General features: G+C 38.4%; 1 protein-coding gene across 7 annotated transcripts; it reads right to left on the reverse strand.

The window, feature by feature from the left end:
- Positions 1-3,030: 3,030 nt before the first annotated feature.
- Positions 3,031-13,824, reverse strand: LOC124168034. Of its 7 annotated transcripts, none has more exons than XM_046546130.1 (4): positions 13,536-13,824; positions 6,511-6,609; positions 3,653-3,699; positions 3,031-3,289 (listed from the first exon to the last, which is right to left on the reverse strand). In XM_046546130.1, the coding sequence occupies exons 1-4, from the start codon at positions 13,803-13,805 to the stop codon at positions 3,259-3,261; spliced, it is 447 nt and encodes a 148-aa protein (XP_046402086.1). In that variant the 5' UTR covers positions 13,806-13,824; the 3' UTR covers positions 3,031-3,258. The 7 variants fall into 7 exon arrangements, with proteins under 7 accessions (XP_046402086.1, XP_046402082.1, XP_046402085.1 ...); XM_046546126.1 differs by having other exon boundaries at positions 6,440-6,609; XM_046546129.1 differs by lacking the exon at positions 3,031-3,289 and adding an exon at positions 12,417-12,658 and having other exon boundaries at positions 3,489-3,699; positions 6,440-6,609; positions 13,536-13,814.
- Between the last annotated feature and the right edge of the window lie 7,119 nt (positions 13,825-20,943).

Consider the following 20,943-nt stretch of genomic DNA (forward strand, 5'->3'; position numbering starts at 1 on the left):
GGGAGGATATTACTTGAGTGAATAAACCTTAAAATGTTGATTATTTAGCATACATTTATTATTATGCATCATTAAAACAGTAGCATTAAAAAAGAAATTGTTTGCAACCAAATCAAATGATGAAATATGCAACAGATTCAGTCGTATTATGGTGGAAGTTCGACAAATTTAAATAAAAGATCGGGTCTTGTGCCAGATAATGGATTTATGAGCCGAAACGCGTCGTATACATTAAAATATTGTGGAAAAGTGCTGCCATCTTCTGTTTAAATATGTATAAGACACGGTCTCAGTAAGTACATACATTCCTTATCATTTATTTGTAATAATGACTATACTTACCGTTGAAGCAAGTAGTGTATCGCAGCGTTCTATTTGTGGTTTATTTGCCTTGTTTATCAGATAGCCGCATAAAATAAACTAAATAGTGATTTCACGAGGCTTTTTGAAGTATGATTTCATTGCGGATGAATTTGCAAAAAGGGAATGCGACAACTAAGACAATTTCTGGCTGAAAGATAAAAAACAGCTGTCCGTTCGCTTAACCCGGACGTCTGGCCACTCTGTTCGTACCAGAGAAGAAATTGGGTATATATCTTTTGAGTTACGGTGCTTTAATGATTGCCATCTTCGATTTTTGAAAGGAATTCATCATGGTAACGTTCAACCATATGTTTTCATGCTAACTTTAAGGTTAGCGTGAAAACGTATGTTTCAAAACTGGCTTAAACTGCTGTAAGACAGTAATGTCATAATCAATACACTGATATTTTCATGGCGTTCTCATTATTTTCCACAGTTCCTTTCATATTAGATGGCATTCATTTTTGCAGAGTGTGGCTAACATCGAGGTATATTTAAAAAACTAATAAAAAATTTAGTCATTCAATACATTTATTTAACTAAACTTATGCATCAGTTGCTACCTCTCTCTACCTTCGCGTAACCTTTCGTGCTATTCCGTCAGGTTACTCATCGAAAAGTAGTAATCAATTTGAATTTAGATATTTTTGTGTGATTTGTCGATGTTACTTCTACCTACCTCTAATGGAAATGACATCGTCTTAGCTCAGTAACAATGTTCTTGATTGGTTATGTTTTTTTTCCCAACTTCTAAGGAAACCAAGGGTATACTGAAGAAATAATGCCTAATTGCCTGTATTATATAGACTACAATTCATTGCCATTGCCGCTCATTCACCATCGTCATTCTATGCCTTTTTTTTTTAATTGAGCTCGTACCGAGTTGAAAATTATTTTCCTCGTGGCTTCAGCCTCGCACCCTTTTCTAAGTAGTCACGCATTTTAAATAGAGCATTTTCTCTACGTTTCTTTCGCTGCGCGGTTTTCTCTTCAGGAATTGCGCGCATATATTTGAAGGAGTGTTGGAATCGCTTGAAGAATCCGGAGTGGTCGCAATAAAGACTCCAGAATTCCCTCTTTGCTTTCAGGCAGATATACTATTTCGGGAGTCACCGCACATCACCAGAGACTAGTTCAACTGTTTCCCGGCGTGATTTAAGACGTGCAGTGCGAAGTCCTTCTTTCCGATGTCCGTTAAAGCGCGCTTTAGAGGTCCTCTCAAGCGTGATAGGGCATAAATCATTTTCTCCCGCTGTCCATTTACATCGGGTGAATCGACGAATAATTGCAACCCAGCATTTGCAAACCTGATTGCGGCGTTAAAGTCAATATTCACACCACATTGTCCACGAGACCTTTTCTGACCACTTTGCCCCGTCGCCCGTGTGCTCTGCTTTCTGGATTGGGGAACCAGTTTCATTTCGCCCCGACTTGCTTGGCGATTCCAGAATTGCGCGCTTGCTATTGTATGCGATGCTTGCGAATCATTCCTCTGCACGATCGGAATTTTATTTTCATTGACATTTCTTCTCTATTGGAATGGAATGTATTTGATTTTCTGTCTAGCATTCCCTGTCCCATGTCTGATGGCCCTAATGCACATGCGAAACTAAAGAAGTTTTTTTTTACAAAATAATGGGCGGAAAACTTCAGAAGATCGTTGATAGGGAAAACACGGCTAGCGTTGGAAAAAAACAAGAATTATCTCCATTACGGTTATCGGCTGATTCTTTTCAGGTTAAAAATAGTAGCTTGTTCTAAATTATTTTCTATTTTGAACACTAGTTATCAAATGAAATTAGGAATATGTGATTGCTGAATTAAAATTCTCAATTTAAGATTATTAAAAAGCGGTAAGAATGAGCGTAAAGGCACGAGTGAAAATCATTTGAAAAGTAATGAGGAAAAACATGCATGTTGCATTGAATAAACGACAAAACTCTAATGCTATTTTAGAAAAAATAATTATGAATATCTCTTAGTTGGGCGTTAATTAGCCTGAACGGCTATTTTTGGTAAAAAAAACAGTTATCAATAAGGTGAATAACAAATTAACGTCTTTATATAGCTGTATGGAGGCGGAAATACCTCTATCCTTTGAATAGTGACGAAGGAAAAAATAATGCAGATAGTATGGAAGAAAAGATTAATAAATACATCGGATTAATTAAAAAAAACATTTTGCAAGGTTGATAAAATTGGATGAAACCATGCAGAAATTAGCGTTGAAGTAATAAGACCGAGATAATATCAATTTTGGAGTAATAAATTAAGCTTAGCAAGATCCAGCCTCCGGATGTTACCGCATTTGGGAGAATATAGCGACTCGGAGCCATTTTCTCCCCGGATTCGAAATACCTTTTTTTGGGGGGGGTGGGGGGGGGGGGGAGTTGTGTGCATGCAACCGATTGTTTTTAATTATTTGAAGAGGCTCTCCTCATTCCTCTCCGTCAATATCTCGGCCCCACAGCTGTCAAATTTTAGTTTTTAATGCTGTAAATTAATATCCTTGCCACATCAGGCATATTTAAACGCCATTACCTCTTTAAGTGTTCATTTTTTATGTTCATGTTCAGTTTGCAATTTAGAGTCAAAGGTTTACTTTTAGTATGCGATGTGTTGATAGATAGCCTTACGTCATTGTAAATGTTAAATAGTTAGACACAATCTTTTATTAGCTTTTTATTTTACTAACAACCTTAAAATTAAAGGTGCAGTATACAATCTGTTTGTTACTTTCTTTAAGTTTAAGTCCTCCCGCCAAATAATACTATTGAAATTCAGCACCTCCTCTGTAGTTTTTTTAAATCTTGGAAGGAATTCTTATCCGGAAAAGTATGAAGACTACAAGGAGATTCTCAAAATATTGAAACCCTGAACAGTCAAAAGGGTATTCTACTTCCTCCTCCTGCGCCGTAGTCCTCTCCTGCAGTGGCGCCGACTCCATGGGGCCTGAGGGGGCCCGAGCCCCCTCAAAGTTTCGTTTGGGGGGGCGGAGCCCCCTCAATAATTCAAGATAATAATTGAGTTATATTATGCTTTGTGAAATCACAAAAATATATTGGTATTTTTTATTTCCCATGTTTGACGATAGTTACCTTTTAAAATACATTCAACAATGTGTTAAAACAATAATTATAAGGTAGTAAGCAGGTTAACTGAAAACAAGTGGTGTGAATTATGATAGTGTTACGGTGCTGATACACACTTGGAATTTAACCTCTTTCCGGGGCAAGACCCCCGATATGGGCCCCCCCAATATTTTTTATAAGTCGGCGCCCCTGCTCTCCTGCATTCCAAATACTTCTCTGCGATGTTGGCAGATGACATTTTTGTCTGTAAAAGAATAAATAGCATTAGATAAAATTTTCAATAACCTTTAAATTAATATTTTATTCCGCTAACAATATTTACACCTTTAATATCAACCTATAATCGATCAGTATTCCCAAAGCCAGCCGTGCTTCGGACAGTCTGAGAAACTGAGTCATTAACCTCTACAAAGTGAGCGTCAGTAGTTATTTTTTTCAAATATTATTTGACTTATTCTATTATCTGGAGATATGAAATAATCCTGTTTGTTAAGACTGTAAATTAAAATCTTGCGATCGGGTGCAATTTTTTTGTAGCGACGGTCATTCTGGGTTCGTGGAGATTCCAAGATTTCAAAAACAAAATAAGGGAGGGGGTGATGAATTTAAGTATTTGGGGAGGACTTCAAATTAAAGGAAATAAAAAACGCGGATTGTATATTTTACCTAAAAATTTCACGTTGTTATTAAAATGAAAATATTAATTTATTGTGTTTAATTACTTAACAATTGCAATGAAATAAGGCTATCTATCAACATATTACATTTAAAAATAACCTTTATTAAACCTTAACTGTAACCAGGGGTGTCGACTTACAAAAAATATTGGGGGGCCCAAACCGGGGACTTTGCACCGGTAAATTTAATAAGTAGTGAATTTTAAGTTTTTTAAGCATTTTAGAAGAGTCATATGATTAGCATTAGAACCCTGATCTCTCGAATCTCGATATCTGGACACTCCGGGGAAAATCTAAAAGCCTGACACATTTTTTCCTCACATCTGTAACGAATTTTTGGGGGGGCTCGGGCCCCCTCAGGCCCCATGGAGTCGGCGCCACTGACTGTAACACTTCCTGGATGATGGAGTTCTCTACTATGCTGCTTTGATATGGGATCGTAGTAGCAAGTAGGTCTTGAGTAAAAAATAACAGTTGAAGAGGTAATGGCGTTTAATTATGTCTGATTTGGTAAGAAAATTAAGTTACAGCATTAAAAACTTAAATTTGACTACTTTGGGCCAGAGAGATTGATGGAGGGGAATGAGGAATGATGGGAGAATATGTAAATGATGAAAATGTAACATTTGCATGCTCACCTCCTCCTCCCCCATTAAAATGTTTTTAGCGATTCGGGGTAAAAATGGCTTCAAGTCCCTATGTGCTCCCCAATTTCCACGATCTTACTTCAAGAGTAATGACCATTCTTCTCGTTTGTTGTTGAGTTTTTGTCTTAACAGTACTTACTTATTTTGTACATTAACCTACATTCCGTCTCTTTCATTTGATAAAAAGAAGATAATGGGGAACAATAATCTCGCCACTGCTATGCCGTGGAAAAATTTCTATGCGATAAAACTCCAGATTTGATCGATTCTGATTATAGATCAGTGTGCCTACTACATGAAACTGCTCCTTTTGCTGCATTTCAGTCCTTCAGTGGTCGTGCTTCGTTTTGAAGCGAAGGCTTGTGATACATTATTGATTACTGTACTGGTGATAATTTAGTGACACTGGTATCAAGCTGGCAAAGGAGTTGTAAGAAATATTTAACCATTCAACATTTCCATCGATAGAGTGAAGAACTCGCAGTGTAAGGTGTTCTCTACTGCAATCCTACCAGCATTACTATCGGATTGAAAGGAAATTTTGTGGAAAATTCTGTCCTCGGACTGTTATAGAGATTTTGTGTGGGGTAATCGTGCTATTATTATGTTTATTATTATTAATATTTATAGATTCCCCTCTCATTTCTCAGTTCCCTCCATCAATCTCTGGGACCCCTAGTTGTCAAATTTTAATCCTAGTACTCAAAATGATTGGCTCCGTTCGTAAATTTTTCTCACTAAATTTTGCATGGTGATATGTTGTTATCCCAATGTGGATCTAGTGGGACATATATGAGTGCTGGTCGCTTTTACTTCACAAACATGGAAAAACCTTCCGAAATCAATCGAATGCTTAATCCGTGCAAAAATTCAGAAAACAATGATATCTATTTATAACTAGCCGAAACAAATTGGTGGTTTTATATTTTTCATTGTTGTCTATTTTAATTTGTTAATGATTTTCAATTTATTTCTATACTTGGATAACAAACTTTATCTTAATCGGTAATAATTATGGTAACTTTATTCCTAAGATGAGACAGGATGTGAAAAGCAAATGCAATGAGTTTCATTCATAAATGGAAAATATTTGTTATCTCTTTCTATTATATTTTCATTTTTCTATCAATTTTCACTTTATTACTGTGTCAATACATTTAATGATTTCTGAGCTGTAAATTATTCATACAAAATATTCAAATTGGATGTAAAAATCTGTGAACAATAAATTATTATTATTATTAATACCATGCGCCGTTCCATAAGAAATAATGTGAAATCTATTTCTGATGCTTCTTCTGCGTTCACAGGCAACTGGCAACATGACCAAACAATTAAAAAAAGTACACCAATTAGGAAAGTAAAACACGCTCCATCATTGTGGAAGTTTGACAATTAAGAGGTGAAGGAGTTTTGCAATGTGTGAACCTTTGATTAATGATCGTATCGAATTGGAAACTTTAATTGCTCAAACTCCATTTTTTAATATCGTTTTTATTTTTACACAGTAAAAAGTTAATAAGATAAAGAAATTAACATTTATTTTACGAAGTACAATTTGTTTTTAATTTTTCTACTCTTTAAATCCTCCCCCCCAAACATTTATATTTCTATTCATCCCCTCCTCAATCACTCAGGTAAATAATATTGGAAGGCATACCTCCTTGATTTCCTCTGGAAAAGAATGAACACTACGAGACCACCGCTCGTCAACATTTTAAAAACCCTCACCGGATAATCCAATTCCTCCTTACATCTCCGCCAGCCTCTCCTGAATACGAAATAATTCAGCTGTGACGGACGCAGGGGTGATGTCGTGGGACATTTTATCTGTAAAAGAAGTTATAATATTAGATGATACGTTCAAAAAGAAAGTTCAATATCACGCACGCAGGGTGGAAATAAAAAACACCTAGTGCCGATCAGAACTTCCAAAGCCAGCCATACCACGTCTAGACTGAGAAACTGTCATTAATCATTACAAACTGATCATCTTTGGCTATAGGAATGCATGGGCCAAATGACAACAAGTAGGTAGTACAAGGTGTTTATTCTTGTATCCATAGACTTTGAGCGCTTAACGGTGAATTTCTGCGCTTTTTCTCTTATGTACGCCTTCACCCATTCACTTATACACATTACTGGAGAGGGTAACCGTGCCTTAATTAATTTGAGGACAAACTGCAATCACACAAAATGGGCATGGGATTATTTACACACGCACACATTAATATTAGGGCTGAGTAACGTGGTTTCGACCACTTCAAAATTATCCCTCGGACACCTAGAAAAAATGCAGGCTGATATCCCACTACGATTTAAAAAGTGGCTATGCATTCATGAATCACAAAATAATCAACAGGTGATAACGTGATTAGATTGACTCACGAGACATTGGTAATACAGTGACAACACAGATGCTAATACGGCTTTCTAAGGAATCGAAAGCGAATGATAGACCCAACTGTAAATAAGCATTACCGGAGGCAACAGTTACTTATAAACCGTACCAAACCAAACAAAAAGTTCAAAAATTTAAGCTATTGGTTCATGAGATGTAAAATCTGTGATTAAAAACTGATGCACATTGCAAAACTCATTCACCTCTTAACTGTCTAACTTCCACAGTGATGGAGTAATATAAGTGTGTCCTACTTTCCTAGTTGGTGTACTTTTTAAATTGTTTGGCCACGTACAGCGGGCAGGTGTTGCAAGTGAAAATATTACTATGGAGGGGCGCATGGTAACGGCGAGGCTTAGAGCAGCACTCATCTACGTCCCACTAGATCCGCATTGGGGTAACAGCAGTTCGTTATTTAAAAAGAAAAAAATGTACTAGTGGAACCAATTTCACTGAATGCTGTGATTAAAATTTGGCAGTTAAGGGTCCGAGAGATTGATGAAGGGGGTCGAGAAAGAGAGCAATAGATCTATAAATAATAATTGAAAAACAATAATAGCTGAATTGTCCCCAAAAAATCCCTATAAGAGTTCGAGGAGGGAATTGTTTAAAAAATAATCTTTCAATCCTAATAGTGGTCAATATAATTTGAAAAAAAAAATAATTTCATTACTCTCACTATTGGCTCGACTCTGATTTTTATCAAATTATTTTAGCTAAAAATACAGTCCTTCAACGCTAAAACTGGCACCTACTGAAACGCCAATTACCTATTATTTAGCGGGATCAAACTGTCTAATGAAATGAAATGTAATCAATTATACTATGTATAACTTGAAAGTAATGGAATAAAACTCTCATGAAAATCACTTATAAAAGCAGCTTAGAGATTAATTGCTACTAATACTGTGGTCTCCTTACATATGTATTTAAAAACAAAGATTTGAAGGCCTTTTCACCGCTATCACGAGGGAATGTACACTCGAGTCATTTGAAATTTGGCTTGTGTCCCGAATTAAAATTAACTCACAGCTGTGCGGTTTATTTTGACTTCCATGACACCCAAACATACTCTAAGTTTCGTGAGTAGGGATTAACAGGTAAGCTGATATTTTTTTTAAAGGCGGCTCTTTGAAGACCTGTGTTTTACAAAAAATATTCACCTCTTACTCTGCTTTACAGAGTCTTAGTAAAGGTCACAAGGTGTAATAAAGAATAATTTATTTTCTGTTCAAGTAAGAGATTTTGTCATCCTCCTCGGCATTTATTAGGTGGTTGTTGGACTTAGCCACAAATTTCCACCAGACATTGAAACTGAGGAATAGAAACAATTCGTGTTGAATTGGGGTTAATACGTTTCTTTGGTACAAAATCGTTTTTAAAAGACATTTTATGTTTGATCTACTCTATTGGCATCGGCTGTCAATGTTTAAGCAATGATAGGGGTGAATTTTATGTCCACCAAATTATGTTAATTCAAGATTACTGAATGCACTAATACAATATATGGATTCGTTCTCATGAGATAATTAAAGTTTACTCCTATCCTCAGGGAAACTAATTATATATGCCCTACAGTAGAACTCCATCTGGCACTGGAGGTAATGGCTCTGATATAATGTATGCAATTACATTATTCGCCTTATCTGCCATGACATAAAATGGTTAACAATTATTAGAATTAATATAGCAGCATCTCAGGCATTTCACAATACCTAATTTTATCTAATATCAAAGGTAGCAATTTCTAGAACACTCCTTACTTTCTTGCTATTTATCAAAAGTCCGTACAAAAATCATACCTTGAGTTCATCACAGAATCTACATCTGATTTATTTACTCTAGAGAGTTTATTACAGACTCTATAACTGTTTTATTTATGGTTAATGACACTTATGGTAATAAATATCTGCAAAGAGTTGAAAAAAGTATTGAGAACACTTAATGATAGAGTTTGAATATAATAACTGTAAGATTTTCCGGAAACAATGACTTCATCATGCGGAATTTAGAAATACCTGTGAGCAGTTATCCTTATGTCACCGAAACAAATCATTTATTGATCGACAAAGTAGACTATTTGCCGAAAGGAAATCTCCATATTTTACCTAGTATATGTGAATGAAATAGAAAGAAGGTGATGGCCATTTTGTCATATTAAGAATACTTTAATATTCCTTTTACACGAGGGGTACTAAGCAACATTTCAGTTTTATTATGCATTTAAGAGTTATTGTTATGCGATAGAGATGGAATTTTCTGGGAATGTACCTATGATTAGTGTTAAATAGGTCTGAAAAATTAGTGTACAATTAGGATTAAAAGTGTTGCCCTATCACAGAGTAAAATAGTCTACACAATTGACGGAATCAATAAATGATTCTCTTAGAAATTGTACAAATAGATCCATGGCATTCTTTTTTGCCCCAAGTTCTTTGGTGTATTAGAGTTATAGTTGTCGAATGTTGTATTGACTATGTCCTATAATTTATGCATTCATCGGCTGATTGGATGATTCTAGCGTTAGTGATGCTCTTAATGAGCTCTCCTATGCTCATTGAATACAACTATTATTTAATGGTCTTATTTAAGGACTTTTAAATCGATAAACAGAGGAAGGTTTGATTCCGTCATTGCTCGTGGCAGCAACATCCCGGATAAAATAAAGCAGGGTTGTTAAGATTCATAATTATGTGTTGCTCTTCGCTGCATAAAAAGCTTTCATGAAGGTATTATATTCTGATATTGCAGTCTACTCCTACGAAACGAGAATCGTACCTTTAGTTTATGCATTGAATCCCGAAGGAGACTCCTTGATGCCTGGAATTGCTGCTGAAAGTGCCCATCAATGTGAATCAAGATTTGTTTGTGCAGAGAGAGAAACCTGATCTCAAAGATGTATCGTGATTTGAGATGCTGACGCTGTCGGTAGTGAAAGAAATATGTCTCGAGTCGATGTAGCAACGGAACAGTTTCTCAAATTAGTTTATTATCCTCGGTGACGAGTTTCCTCTGGGAGTTGAGTGAGAAAAGTCTGACTCCTTGGTGACTACTACTCTTGGTGACTGTTATTAGTGGCAGTGCTTAAATTATTTGCTGATTTGTGAGAGAGTGCCACCCTCTGAAAACAAAAATATAGTCAATGTTGTGCTACAATACATGTGTTAGTTCGGAGTGTAGTGTTGGCAATTTCTTTTCTTTTTATTCTATTGAAGAAATTCGGATTATCAACTGCACTTTCTCAAAGTGAAACTATTTCAAAAGAATATCTAGGTTACTCAAGTAATCCACTGCTATTATTGAGGGTAGTAGCGATGGTTGGAGGCGTTTATTTCCGTTGGAATTTTATTATGCGTTCTGTTTCTTTTCTCTTCTCCGTCTTTTGATTTTATTGCTCACATCCATCAATTCTCAATTGGCTAGAGACCAATTCCCTGGACACACAACCTTCGTTTTCAAACAGTGTGTGCTCAAAATCAAACAGTTCAAAGAGTACGGTTTGATGGATAATGTTACATTTTTAGCTCTAACATAATTGACTCAATAATGCAATTATGGGAGTATTATTCATAAATAAATAATGATACATGATTCATTTAAAAAATCAAGGGCATCTATGGCATGTGACATTGAGATTAACTTTGTATCAAATGATTTTTATTTTTATTAATCATATCTCACATATTTAAACCCTCACGGAGATATGAAATGAATGCTTCTATTTGTAATCTGTATTTTTCTTTCTAGAAGCAAGGGACTCCTATAAAAATTTATGAAATGGTGTTCGGCTGAAGTCAGGGTCCAGTGGGATTGATAAAGGTTTGATTTTAAAATTGAATGGTGAATCCAAACGATTTAAATAATTATTCACATTGACTGAAGTTCACTGAATTCTTTTAGGCCTCTGATTGATATCGCTGAATGATCTCTTGGGGGGTGCACCTCTTTAATTCAATCGAAATGAAATCAATGGGATGAATTTTACTGCAAGTTAGGAGCATATGTTTTCTTGTGAATACTTTCAGATCTGATTGAAATATCGGGTATAGTACAAGGCCATTGGTATATTGCATTCAAATCCCCTTATCGAATTAAGAGTGCATCGGATGGTCTTATCGCAAAAGGCATTGAAGATAACGGTAAGAGGTAAAGAATGAGCAAGGTTTGTTCACTAATTATCTCATAGATCGCATTCTTTTATGTCCTGTTTAATATTAGAAATGTGGTGCATAATATTAATATTGATCGGATGTTAACATTATGCATCACATTTCATATTGGTTGGTCAACTTTGTGATTAGAATTCATTATTATGGAGCGGCGCTGTAGTGTCTCACTTGATGCTCTACTTAGTACCTGCTATATTGAGCCAGTTGTGTATGTGTGTGTGCTGTTTTGGGCGTTCTGTGTTTTGTGGTATTCTACCGCATTGTCCCCTCCATATTTCGGCTCGAATGCCTGCTGATTTTCCTTGGTGTGTATTTAAAGAGTTCCAGCTGGAATCCCTGACCTAGCGAATACGTTTTGTGGTAGGATCAATATGATGGATGACATCCGCCTCTACGACCAAAAATAAATCAACCCTCTTCTCAAAGCAGGGCGAAGTACCGGAAAACGCAGGTGACATGCTCATGTCTCAAGGCATGAGAAAGGGAATTTAGCCATTATTTAAGTGATTGTCGGGATAATTAGCGTAAAGTGAGGAAGATAACACTTAATCCAAGTGATTAGCTTTGGCGTGTGTTTTCTCCTAGCTTTTTTCTTTTAATCTTGGCGAGTGTTCAATCTTTTGTGGATGATGTATATATCTTTGCACCTGTGTGTACAGCGGGTTACAAAGTCACTTTTATGTGAAGTGTTTAAAAAAATAAGTAGGTAATCTTAGCTTCGGCGATTTCTCATTGTAATTTAATGGCAATGAATTGAAATTGAGGTGAGATTTAGAGGGAGTGAGAAAACTTTTGCACTTTCATTTCAATTTTGATAAAAAAAACTATGCTGTCGCATATGTATTGCGGTGGTAACAGTGAAAGAATTCGCTACAACTATCACCTATCTGTTGTTGCATGAGGCCTTCACCTATACGGGGGTCGCAAACTGATTTAATACTACGGAGGAAAATAGGAATTCTCTCATTCTGGATACATAAATACAATGCCTTATGTGAGCGTAGATAAAGGGGGAACCCATCACGAAATGTGTGTGAGTGTTTGGTGCGACTGTGAGCGGAACCAACCCTTTTCATGCGCCCAGCCGGTGGTGTCTTCGCTTTCGGGGGCAGCACGCGGCGCAGTCGGCGGCGACAGCGGCCGTCCCCTCCCGCGGTCGCTCCGGCTTCGACTCCCGGGCCGGGCAGACTCGCGGCAAAGCATGGCGGGGTCCCGAGCGGGGAAGCAGATACCGGGTCCTGGCGGCGATCGTCCCCGTCGCTGCCCGCGATGCACATCGCCACGATCCCCCAGTGCAGTCGTCAGCACCCTAGGCGTGGAAGGCTATTTCGACGGGAATTAAAATCCTTGGGCCGACGGACACGACTCCGTTATTCGGTGGTGCGATTGAGAGATCCCATCACGTTTATTGAGACGAACTATATTCAGTTTATTTGACTTCAGGAATACTTTCGATTTACAGGCTTGAATAATCACTCTCGTCGTCTTCCTATGCGTTAGTCCATATTGCTGGTATGAAAGTGTCACTGCTGTTACATCGGCCTTGCTGTCAATGAAGATTGATGTGAAATTTGGCCATTCCGTTTCTTTAAATATTTCAAAATTCAAACTATGAACAAGGAAAATTGCATTTTCGAGGAAAAATGATACTTTTATGAACACAAGTGTCACGGCGGCATAAGATTGGAAAACTCTAGATCCTTCATTTCATTGACGTGACGAAGCCGACTGCAGAGCAGGCAAGATTGTCGTCCCAGCGACATGGACCTTCGCAAGTCAGAAAAAGACACGACACGTCGCCACTCGACGAAAGTCTTAACGAAGAATAAAAGATGCCTAAATTCTTTACGACCCCACATGTTGCTGAATCTAGTTGATGACAAGACCTCTATTTTTCGCTACAGAATGAGAAGTAATGTTACACCAATGAAATGGAATGCCGCGAGGTTTTGTGGTCCTATCTAATAATTTGAAGAATCTGCACTGAGCTACACTGAAAATGCTTCAACAGCCCTCAAAAACCAAAACCCAATGCAATTAACGAGTATTCTTTTTTCCTCTATCTGTCATTGACAACTTCACGATCGCTGTGCGAAAAAATTGGTCTATCAGTGAGCTGAACTAGCCGAATAATCCTAAGTAGGAGCACTGGGTGAGGGTGTGTTGTCACTAGGCAAGTGGCCTACTCGGTGAGTCACAGCGTGCACTTGTGTCCGTCTGCGGAGACGGCAGCTGAAGACGCGATGCACTCTCCGAGCGGACTGTTGCAAAGAAGAGGACGATGTTGGAGTGGGCACCGCGTGTGTGCACCACCTAGGCTGCTCGCGATGTGGGTGGAATAGACGGGGGTGGGTGTGGAATAGAGCAGAGTGGGAGGGGTGGCTCCCCATTGGCGTTCGGGCGAGGGGGGCGTGGCTTCGACTACTGCCCACACCCCCAAGTAACAGCAGACACATACACGTCTGATCAGACTGGGTACCGAGAGAGAGGAGGTATCTTATAAGGAGCAAGTGAAGTGTATGCTGGCGGCGGCGGCCGAGGGGGTGGGGGGAGGGCGGTGGTGGGGGGCAACGAGGCGGGGGGAGGGGCAAGGACGGCCGGACAGGGCGCGAAGGGGGTGGGGAGGAGGCGAGGGAGGGGGGTGTCTACTACTCGGTGTGTGCCGTCCAGGCGGCATTGCATTGCTATCTCGCGTACGTATTCTTCAAGAGTCGCTGCGTCTCCTTCCTGCCTGCCTTCTTACCCCCTTCATTTGTTTTTTTACTTGTGTCTCTTGCGGCTGGGAATCCTCTCCCGATTTGCGCCTCCTCCACGGTCCCTGGCGACTCCTCCCTCCAAACCCTACACCCTCTACACTATTCCTCCCACTTCCCCCTTCCACTCTGCCTCACTCCTTATTATCCATTGTATGATGCACTTGCTTCCACCGAGACACCAGGACTCACGAGTACACCTCCTATCGGGACATGGCACCCTGCTCCGAAAGTGCATCTCGCAGATGCAGGTGGCGGCCTAGGATGCACTTTTCTGGATGCAGTTTTCCCGCCGTGACGCTCCTAGCGTGCCCACTCGTGTTTTTTGCCTCTTTATTTTCCCATCCACCCCCTCGCTCTCATTGCGATCTTCGCCTTCCGGCGATGGAGAGTGCAACAGTGTGCACCTGGATGCATCCGCGCTGTTTGTTTTGTTCTCCGGTTGATGCAGCGACCCCTTCGGGAGATAGCGAGTCATTCAGTCGGTCGCCTTGGCTTCGCTCGTCCTGCCCCGTGTCTCTCCGAGCCCGCCTCTCCGTCTGCTCGTCGCCCGGCGTCCCCCCGCGCTCTCGCGGGGCGATCTCCGCGCCCACTTCCCCACTTACGCCGGCCGGAGTACTCGCCGTGCTCAGACGCGTGATTACTTCCAGTCACGCGAGGGTTTTGTGGATTCGCTCTTTGCCACCATTCTTCGGTCGCTCTTCTTCTCGCATCAAGTGAAGGCTTTTGTGATCTTTTTTTTAATATTCCGTGTGCTGCTCGCTTCGTTGAGAGGTTGAAATGTGCTTCGTTTGGGAGCTCATCTGCTTCGTACTGTCCACATTCTTTGCACCTGAAACTATTCCTTACGTATCAGTGTTTTTTCCCCCTTGATTTCGTCGCTTCATTTTGTGTCGAGATTTTATCTTCGTGATGTCGCGGGAGTCCTGTCTTCTCTTAACACGGAGTGATGGAAGTACGTTTTGTCACTGAGTTCCTGTTTTATGAATTTGACGCAATTCCTAAAGTGCCACTGTTTTCTCTTCGTCGCAGACTTCCTATTGTCTTATTCAGGGAGCATTTTGATTTTATTTCCCTTATTCACTGCACGCCTTTCTTTTATTTCTCGTGTGCTGTTCATTCCTTGTGGAGGTGGAAATGTTTTTATTTCTGGATTTAACCTGTCTCTTCCAATTTTAAATCAATTTTTTATTTCTCAACCGTATCTCTCGCACATTCTCTCGGTGTCCTCTGTTGACTCATATCAGTGAGTTTTGTTCTTCTCAATCTATTCGTAATACGGCGTGTTTTTGTTTCATGTGATGTTCTGTACTGGGTCACGATCATTAATTTTATTACGTGGAATTACCTCTGCTGAACTCTTTTTGACGTTGGATTTAGCTAATTAAATTTCTCAAGTGTCACAGTTAGTCAACTTATTCCGCCGTATTTGTTTTTTTTAATATGGAAAGTTTGTGGTGCTATTATCTTTCCGTGAGTGCTTTGATATTTCCGCGCTAGTCTTGATACAGAAAGTTTTTTTTTTATTGTCTGTGGCTTTCCCTGTTCAATTCTTCTCGACATTATTAATGTAATTTGCCAATGATATTCAACCCTTCAGTGTCTCCATGTCTCCACTATTTGTTTGATTTTGGGCGGATATTTGTTTGTGCTTTTTATCTTCCTTTTTTTTTAGCTCGAGTGTTACATTGTTTAAGGTTTTCATTCAAATGAAGAAATGAGATTTTTTCTGTCCGGAGTGCCTCTGCTCATTCCTTTTTCATGTTTCTTTTCCACTTTTAGCTGACATTAAGTGCGTGCCTCTTTTGTTTTTGCCTCGTCCTCTGTCGTGTTTGTTGCTTCATGCGAAGAGTTTTATTACTTCCGTACTTTTGATAGACTCGTTTATTTTCATTCTACGATTTCCGTACTTCCCTTTGAACCGAAAAAGTGCAAATATTCTTGAGACTAAAGTAAATTTTGTGAGAACGCATCTTTGATGGACAGGTACATCACAGGCACTCTCGTTGCAACCTGATTAACGTTGTGTAATTTCGTGTTTCTATTGTTCACAATTGAAGTTGTCACTTCGGTAGTTTCATTTTTCGAACAGACTGCATGCTAGTGTTTTGGCCTTCCTTTTCTTCTTGAATAGCAGCAATTTTTTCACTACTTACAAGGATTAAATGTTATTCTAATTCCTAAGATTACCGAAATGCAGTATATTCATCAAATAGTCTGTAAGAAGTAAATGTGATGATTTATTCTGCTTAAAATCTTCTGCCAATACTTTATTTCTAACATTGCAATTTCTTTTCATTGGTGGTACCAGAAATTCTATTTTTCGCATCTCTAAATCTCGAACTATGTCGGCTCCCTCTATTTAATATCGTGGAAAAATTTCGGTGCTGCTATATCATATTTTCTCACCGTAAACGTGTTTTCTACTACTGAACGTGTTGTGGTCTACTTTAGTTTATTAATTACACAACATTGCTTCCTGTATTCCATTATTCTGCATACCTTTATACCAATATGTGGGACCCTAATAATCAGTTCCCAGAAATGTTGCAGGGGATGAGTTTCATCGAATCGACCTTCGAGAATGCTCTATGTTATTTCTCCATTATGCACTACTTGATTGTTTTAGATGAATCGCTTATCATATGAATCGTATTGCGTGTATGTTGGATAAGCTCACACACTTTTAGCACCGTTTAAATTAATTAAAATGAAATAAGTAACTTAGAAGAAATCAAGTCACAGGAGTTCCATGCGTTTCGAAACCATCAATATTCCGAGAAACAATACGTATTGCCTTGTTTGTGCAACGGAACAAGATGTGCATGTAATTTGCTGATACTCTTCCCGAAAGAGTTCTTTTAATCATGTTCGATTATTTTGTAAATAATTATATAATTGCGATTAAAATGGTATAAATATTCACTCATATTTTTACGTACCTCTGTCATTGATATTCAATTTACTGTAATAATTCGCGTGTTCATATTTTTTTTTATATTTTAGTTGAAATTTTTTATCATATAATTCATTTTAGGTACGAATAATTGACATTTATTTTTTAATGCCCCTTTTCACTACTCTTGTGCTTCATTTCATTATTAATTAAATAAATCCTCGCCGAGTGTAGAAATTAGCGTACGCAACTAAGCCATTGCCTCCATTTCCACCACTCAATCTGTGCCTATAATATCTCCTTCCAAGCCTCAAGCTTCCTGGGAATCACTCGCGAGGGATAGGAGACGCGTTTCTTCATCTCACGATTAAGAAATCCGATTTCCTTGGCTCTCCGTCGTTTTCCGGGTGGATCATCATCATCATCCCTCCCTCTCTCTCCTTCCAACTCACCCTTATTCTCGTTTCCGACGCAGTGCCTCAACCTCACGCCATTCATCCGCCCCTCACTCTCACTTACCCTCACCTCTTCGTTATCCGCGACTGCACGACCCCGTCACTCATTTCTACTGCTGCCCCTACCTTACCCTTCCTCATATTTTTACCATTCCCGTTTCATGGATTACTTAGACACAGTGTATCGTGCTAATTTTATTTTATATCACTCTTCGTTATTTTTAGTGATCACTCATTGATTCCAATATCCACCGTATTGTATTCCCGCCCTCTTACTGTTCCACTATCGTAAGTGACAGATTTGGATATATTTCCTTATAAATTTATAAATAAATTACACAGGCCAACGAAAAATTTTGTTTGAAAACTTTTTTTATTTTAATAGCTAGTCTTCATAGATTTTCATGTTCCGAATCCAATCATGTCCTTAGTTTTTTTTGTATCATTTATAGTTTCCAAGCAATATGTATTTTTATATTGAGTCTAATACCCCTATAGGGTATATTGGGAAATCAATGAAACACTGTGTTACATCATAAAATTGTTTGTATTTACTGTTCACTACATCGTGATAATTTTTTTTGTATTTACTACAGCGTGATAATACAGGGTTCACTTGTCAACTGGAATTGGTCTACATTTTCTTTCCCTTTTTTCCTTGAAGCTTCTTGTGCAGCTTTTTCTGCGATGAATCGCTTGCTGAACTTCTCGGTGAAGTACCAACAGTAATCCCCCATTATCTTCGTTCATTAGACCTACTTTTTCAATTTTATTATAACTATAAAAAAGCTGTTAAATTCTAAAAATATGGCTTCATTTCATAAATTTAACTGTAAAATGTGAATAAATGGTGGGTGATACAACTTTAAAACCATCATATTTGGATTCAGCAACTTTAAAAACATAAGAATAAGGTATTTTCAGTAAAAAAGTTTTTTCATCGTTGGCCTTTGCTATTGATCCTCTCAAAACCATGCAAGTGTTGATGCATTATATTTTTAAGGTGTAAATAATCAGCAACAACAATAAACCTAATGGTGCATCAGGGAGGGAAAGCATGAAGATGGCAATGCAAATATTGATAAATGGAAAATGTTGGTGTGAGAACCGGAATCAGTCGAAAGGCATTTTGGCCATCATTGGGCCTAACAAGTGTTGTGTTACAGTTCCCTCCCACGAGTATTAGAGAATAGCCGCAACTAAGTACCTACTCAGGATATTTATAATAGCGTATTTTTGATGAGTTGGTATGCTTATTTTTTGCTGATCATGATGAGTAGATAATTTTTTTGAAAGATTTATATTTTATCTTCCTAATGTGGTTCGAGGTAAAGCAAGGCAGAGGGATCACTCCCAAATTTTATTTTTCAAAAATATGTAAGAAATGGATAGGTGAAAATATGCTTACATGAATGCGTCATTACATGAATTAAACTAAAATTTTGGATTATAATTTGCGTCAGCTGAAGGGCAACTGTCCCACTATTCCCATTACGACATCAAGACCTTGTCGTCATCCACGAAGTCCAGGGGTATGTGATAAAGTTCTTGTAAGAATGAAATTATGATATACATAATAACAAATAATGCCTCCTGCTTCTGACTTTTAGTCCTGGTAGCCCAGTTGCATATGTTCTGCTTTCCTACCAGATTGGCCACTTCGCCGCTGAAACAGATGTAGATATCCCTGGCAGCATGCCAAATATCTTTCTTCTTACTCTAAGACTCAGCGTGATCTAAATCATGGAAAATTGTCTCGAATTTCTTTTATTCATTGTACACGGGTGTGCAAGTGAAAGCGATACGTACATCTATCATGACTTCAATCATCCTGCAGTGGATGATGATGCCGAATATATATGGTTCATTCGACCAAACATCTTGAATTAAAACATAGGGAGGAGACATTCCCTTTCGAATTGCCTTATTGTTTAAGTCTGGGAGAATTAAATCAATTTTTTCGTACTCATGATTTGTAATCATTGGCATTTGCTCAATATATTTTGACCAACGGTGCGATGTCGAAATTTCAATACTTCGGACGGGGCCAGATTGTGGAAAATTCTATGCTGTTGTTTTAGAAAAGAACGACGTTAATATAAGCCTAGTTAAAAAGGTTATTTAAATTCTAAAATTAAAACAATTTTACGCTTGTAAAATTCGTGAAACCAACAAAATAAAATGTTCTAACCGTTAAAAAGCCAAAAATTAGCCGTCGTGATGAAGGAATCTCTATTCCTAATGCTGTAGATACGTACTGCTTTGCACTTAAAGACAAGGGCATAGCTCAAGTTATAAAAAACAACCGAGCTTTTCAAAGGCGGGATGGATGAGTGGTGGACGAAATGACAACCGTTCACATGCTTGACTTATAACCACTCTTACAACGTGCAGCTTAGTGTGTTGAAAATATATGATTCGATCTCAAATAGCCATGTATTCCTAGCTCATCATGTAAGTCAATGTGTCTTATAATGGCCCTGAGGAACTGCTCCATAATGGGCATGATGAGCAAGTAGGTAATCAACTTTTTATGTGTAATACCCATTACTATCTTTTTGTATTGCTCATTGATCCTTAAAACATTTTGAGGTGTTAATGAAATAATTGCTCATGTTATGCACCAAAAGCTATTAAATAAATTTTTCACCAAGACTTCTCTTGAAAACGCAGACGATTGTTTTCCCCCTGTAGATTTTTCTAGCTTTGAGTGCACTTGCGGTAAAAGTTTTCCTCTGGCTAGTTCGCAGCTATTTCTAAAAATATAAAGCGGACGTGGATAATGAAATGGTCTTAATTTTTTTCCCTTGGATGAAATTTAATCGCAGGAATTCGCGGTTGCTAATTCCACGGCGATGGTTTCAAAGCAGGCCGTAATTAAAGCGTCAGTCCCAAAAACCGCAAGCTGTGCTCGCCATGCGACGCTGGACTCGGAGAAGAGATGGAAGAAAACGGCACGCATTTGCGAACAAGTGAGGAAGGCAGGCAGAGAGATAGTTGATTGCGTGGCAGTGAGTGCCAACCAAAGAGTCGTGTCTGGGACGTCGAGGCGGACATTATTGCGGCAGCTTTGAAGGAAATATATGAACCGAAATATGACACGTTGACTTACGTGATGAGCTAGGAATGCATTAGCTATTTGAGATATAATCAGATATTTTCAACACACCAAGCTGCAGGTTGTAAGAGTATTTATATGTCAAGCATATGAACGGTTGTCATTTAGACCACCACTCATTCATCCCGCCTTTGAAAAGCTCGGTCTTTAAGTGCAAAGCAGTGCGTATCTACAGCATAAATAATAATTGTTTTGGAGATGAATTCAAGAACGATAGTTAGAAATAAGATTATCCTTGTAAGGTTTCAAATATGAAAAGAGGGATTATAAGAGCAAGATTAGCACATGCACGTAGAGATTATCTCTCTCGAGATTATCGGCGGGAAAAAGCGTTGAATGAGTTACTTTTTTAACACTAGCATGCTCGACCAA

Source organism: Ischnura elegans, chromosome 11 (genome assembly GCF_921293095.1).
Source record: "Ischnura elegans chromosome 11, ioIscEleg1.1, whole genome shotgun sequence".
Taxonomy (NCBI): Eukaryota; Metazoa; Arthropoda; class Insecta; order Odonata; family Coenagrionidae; genus Ischnura; species Ischnura elegans.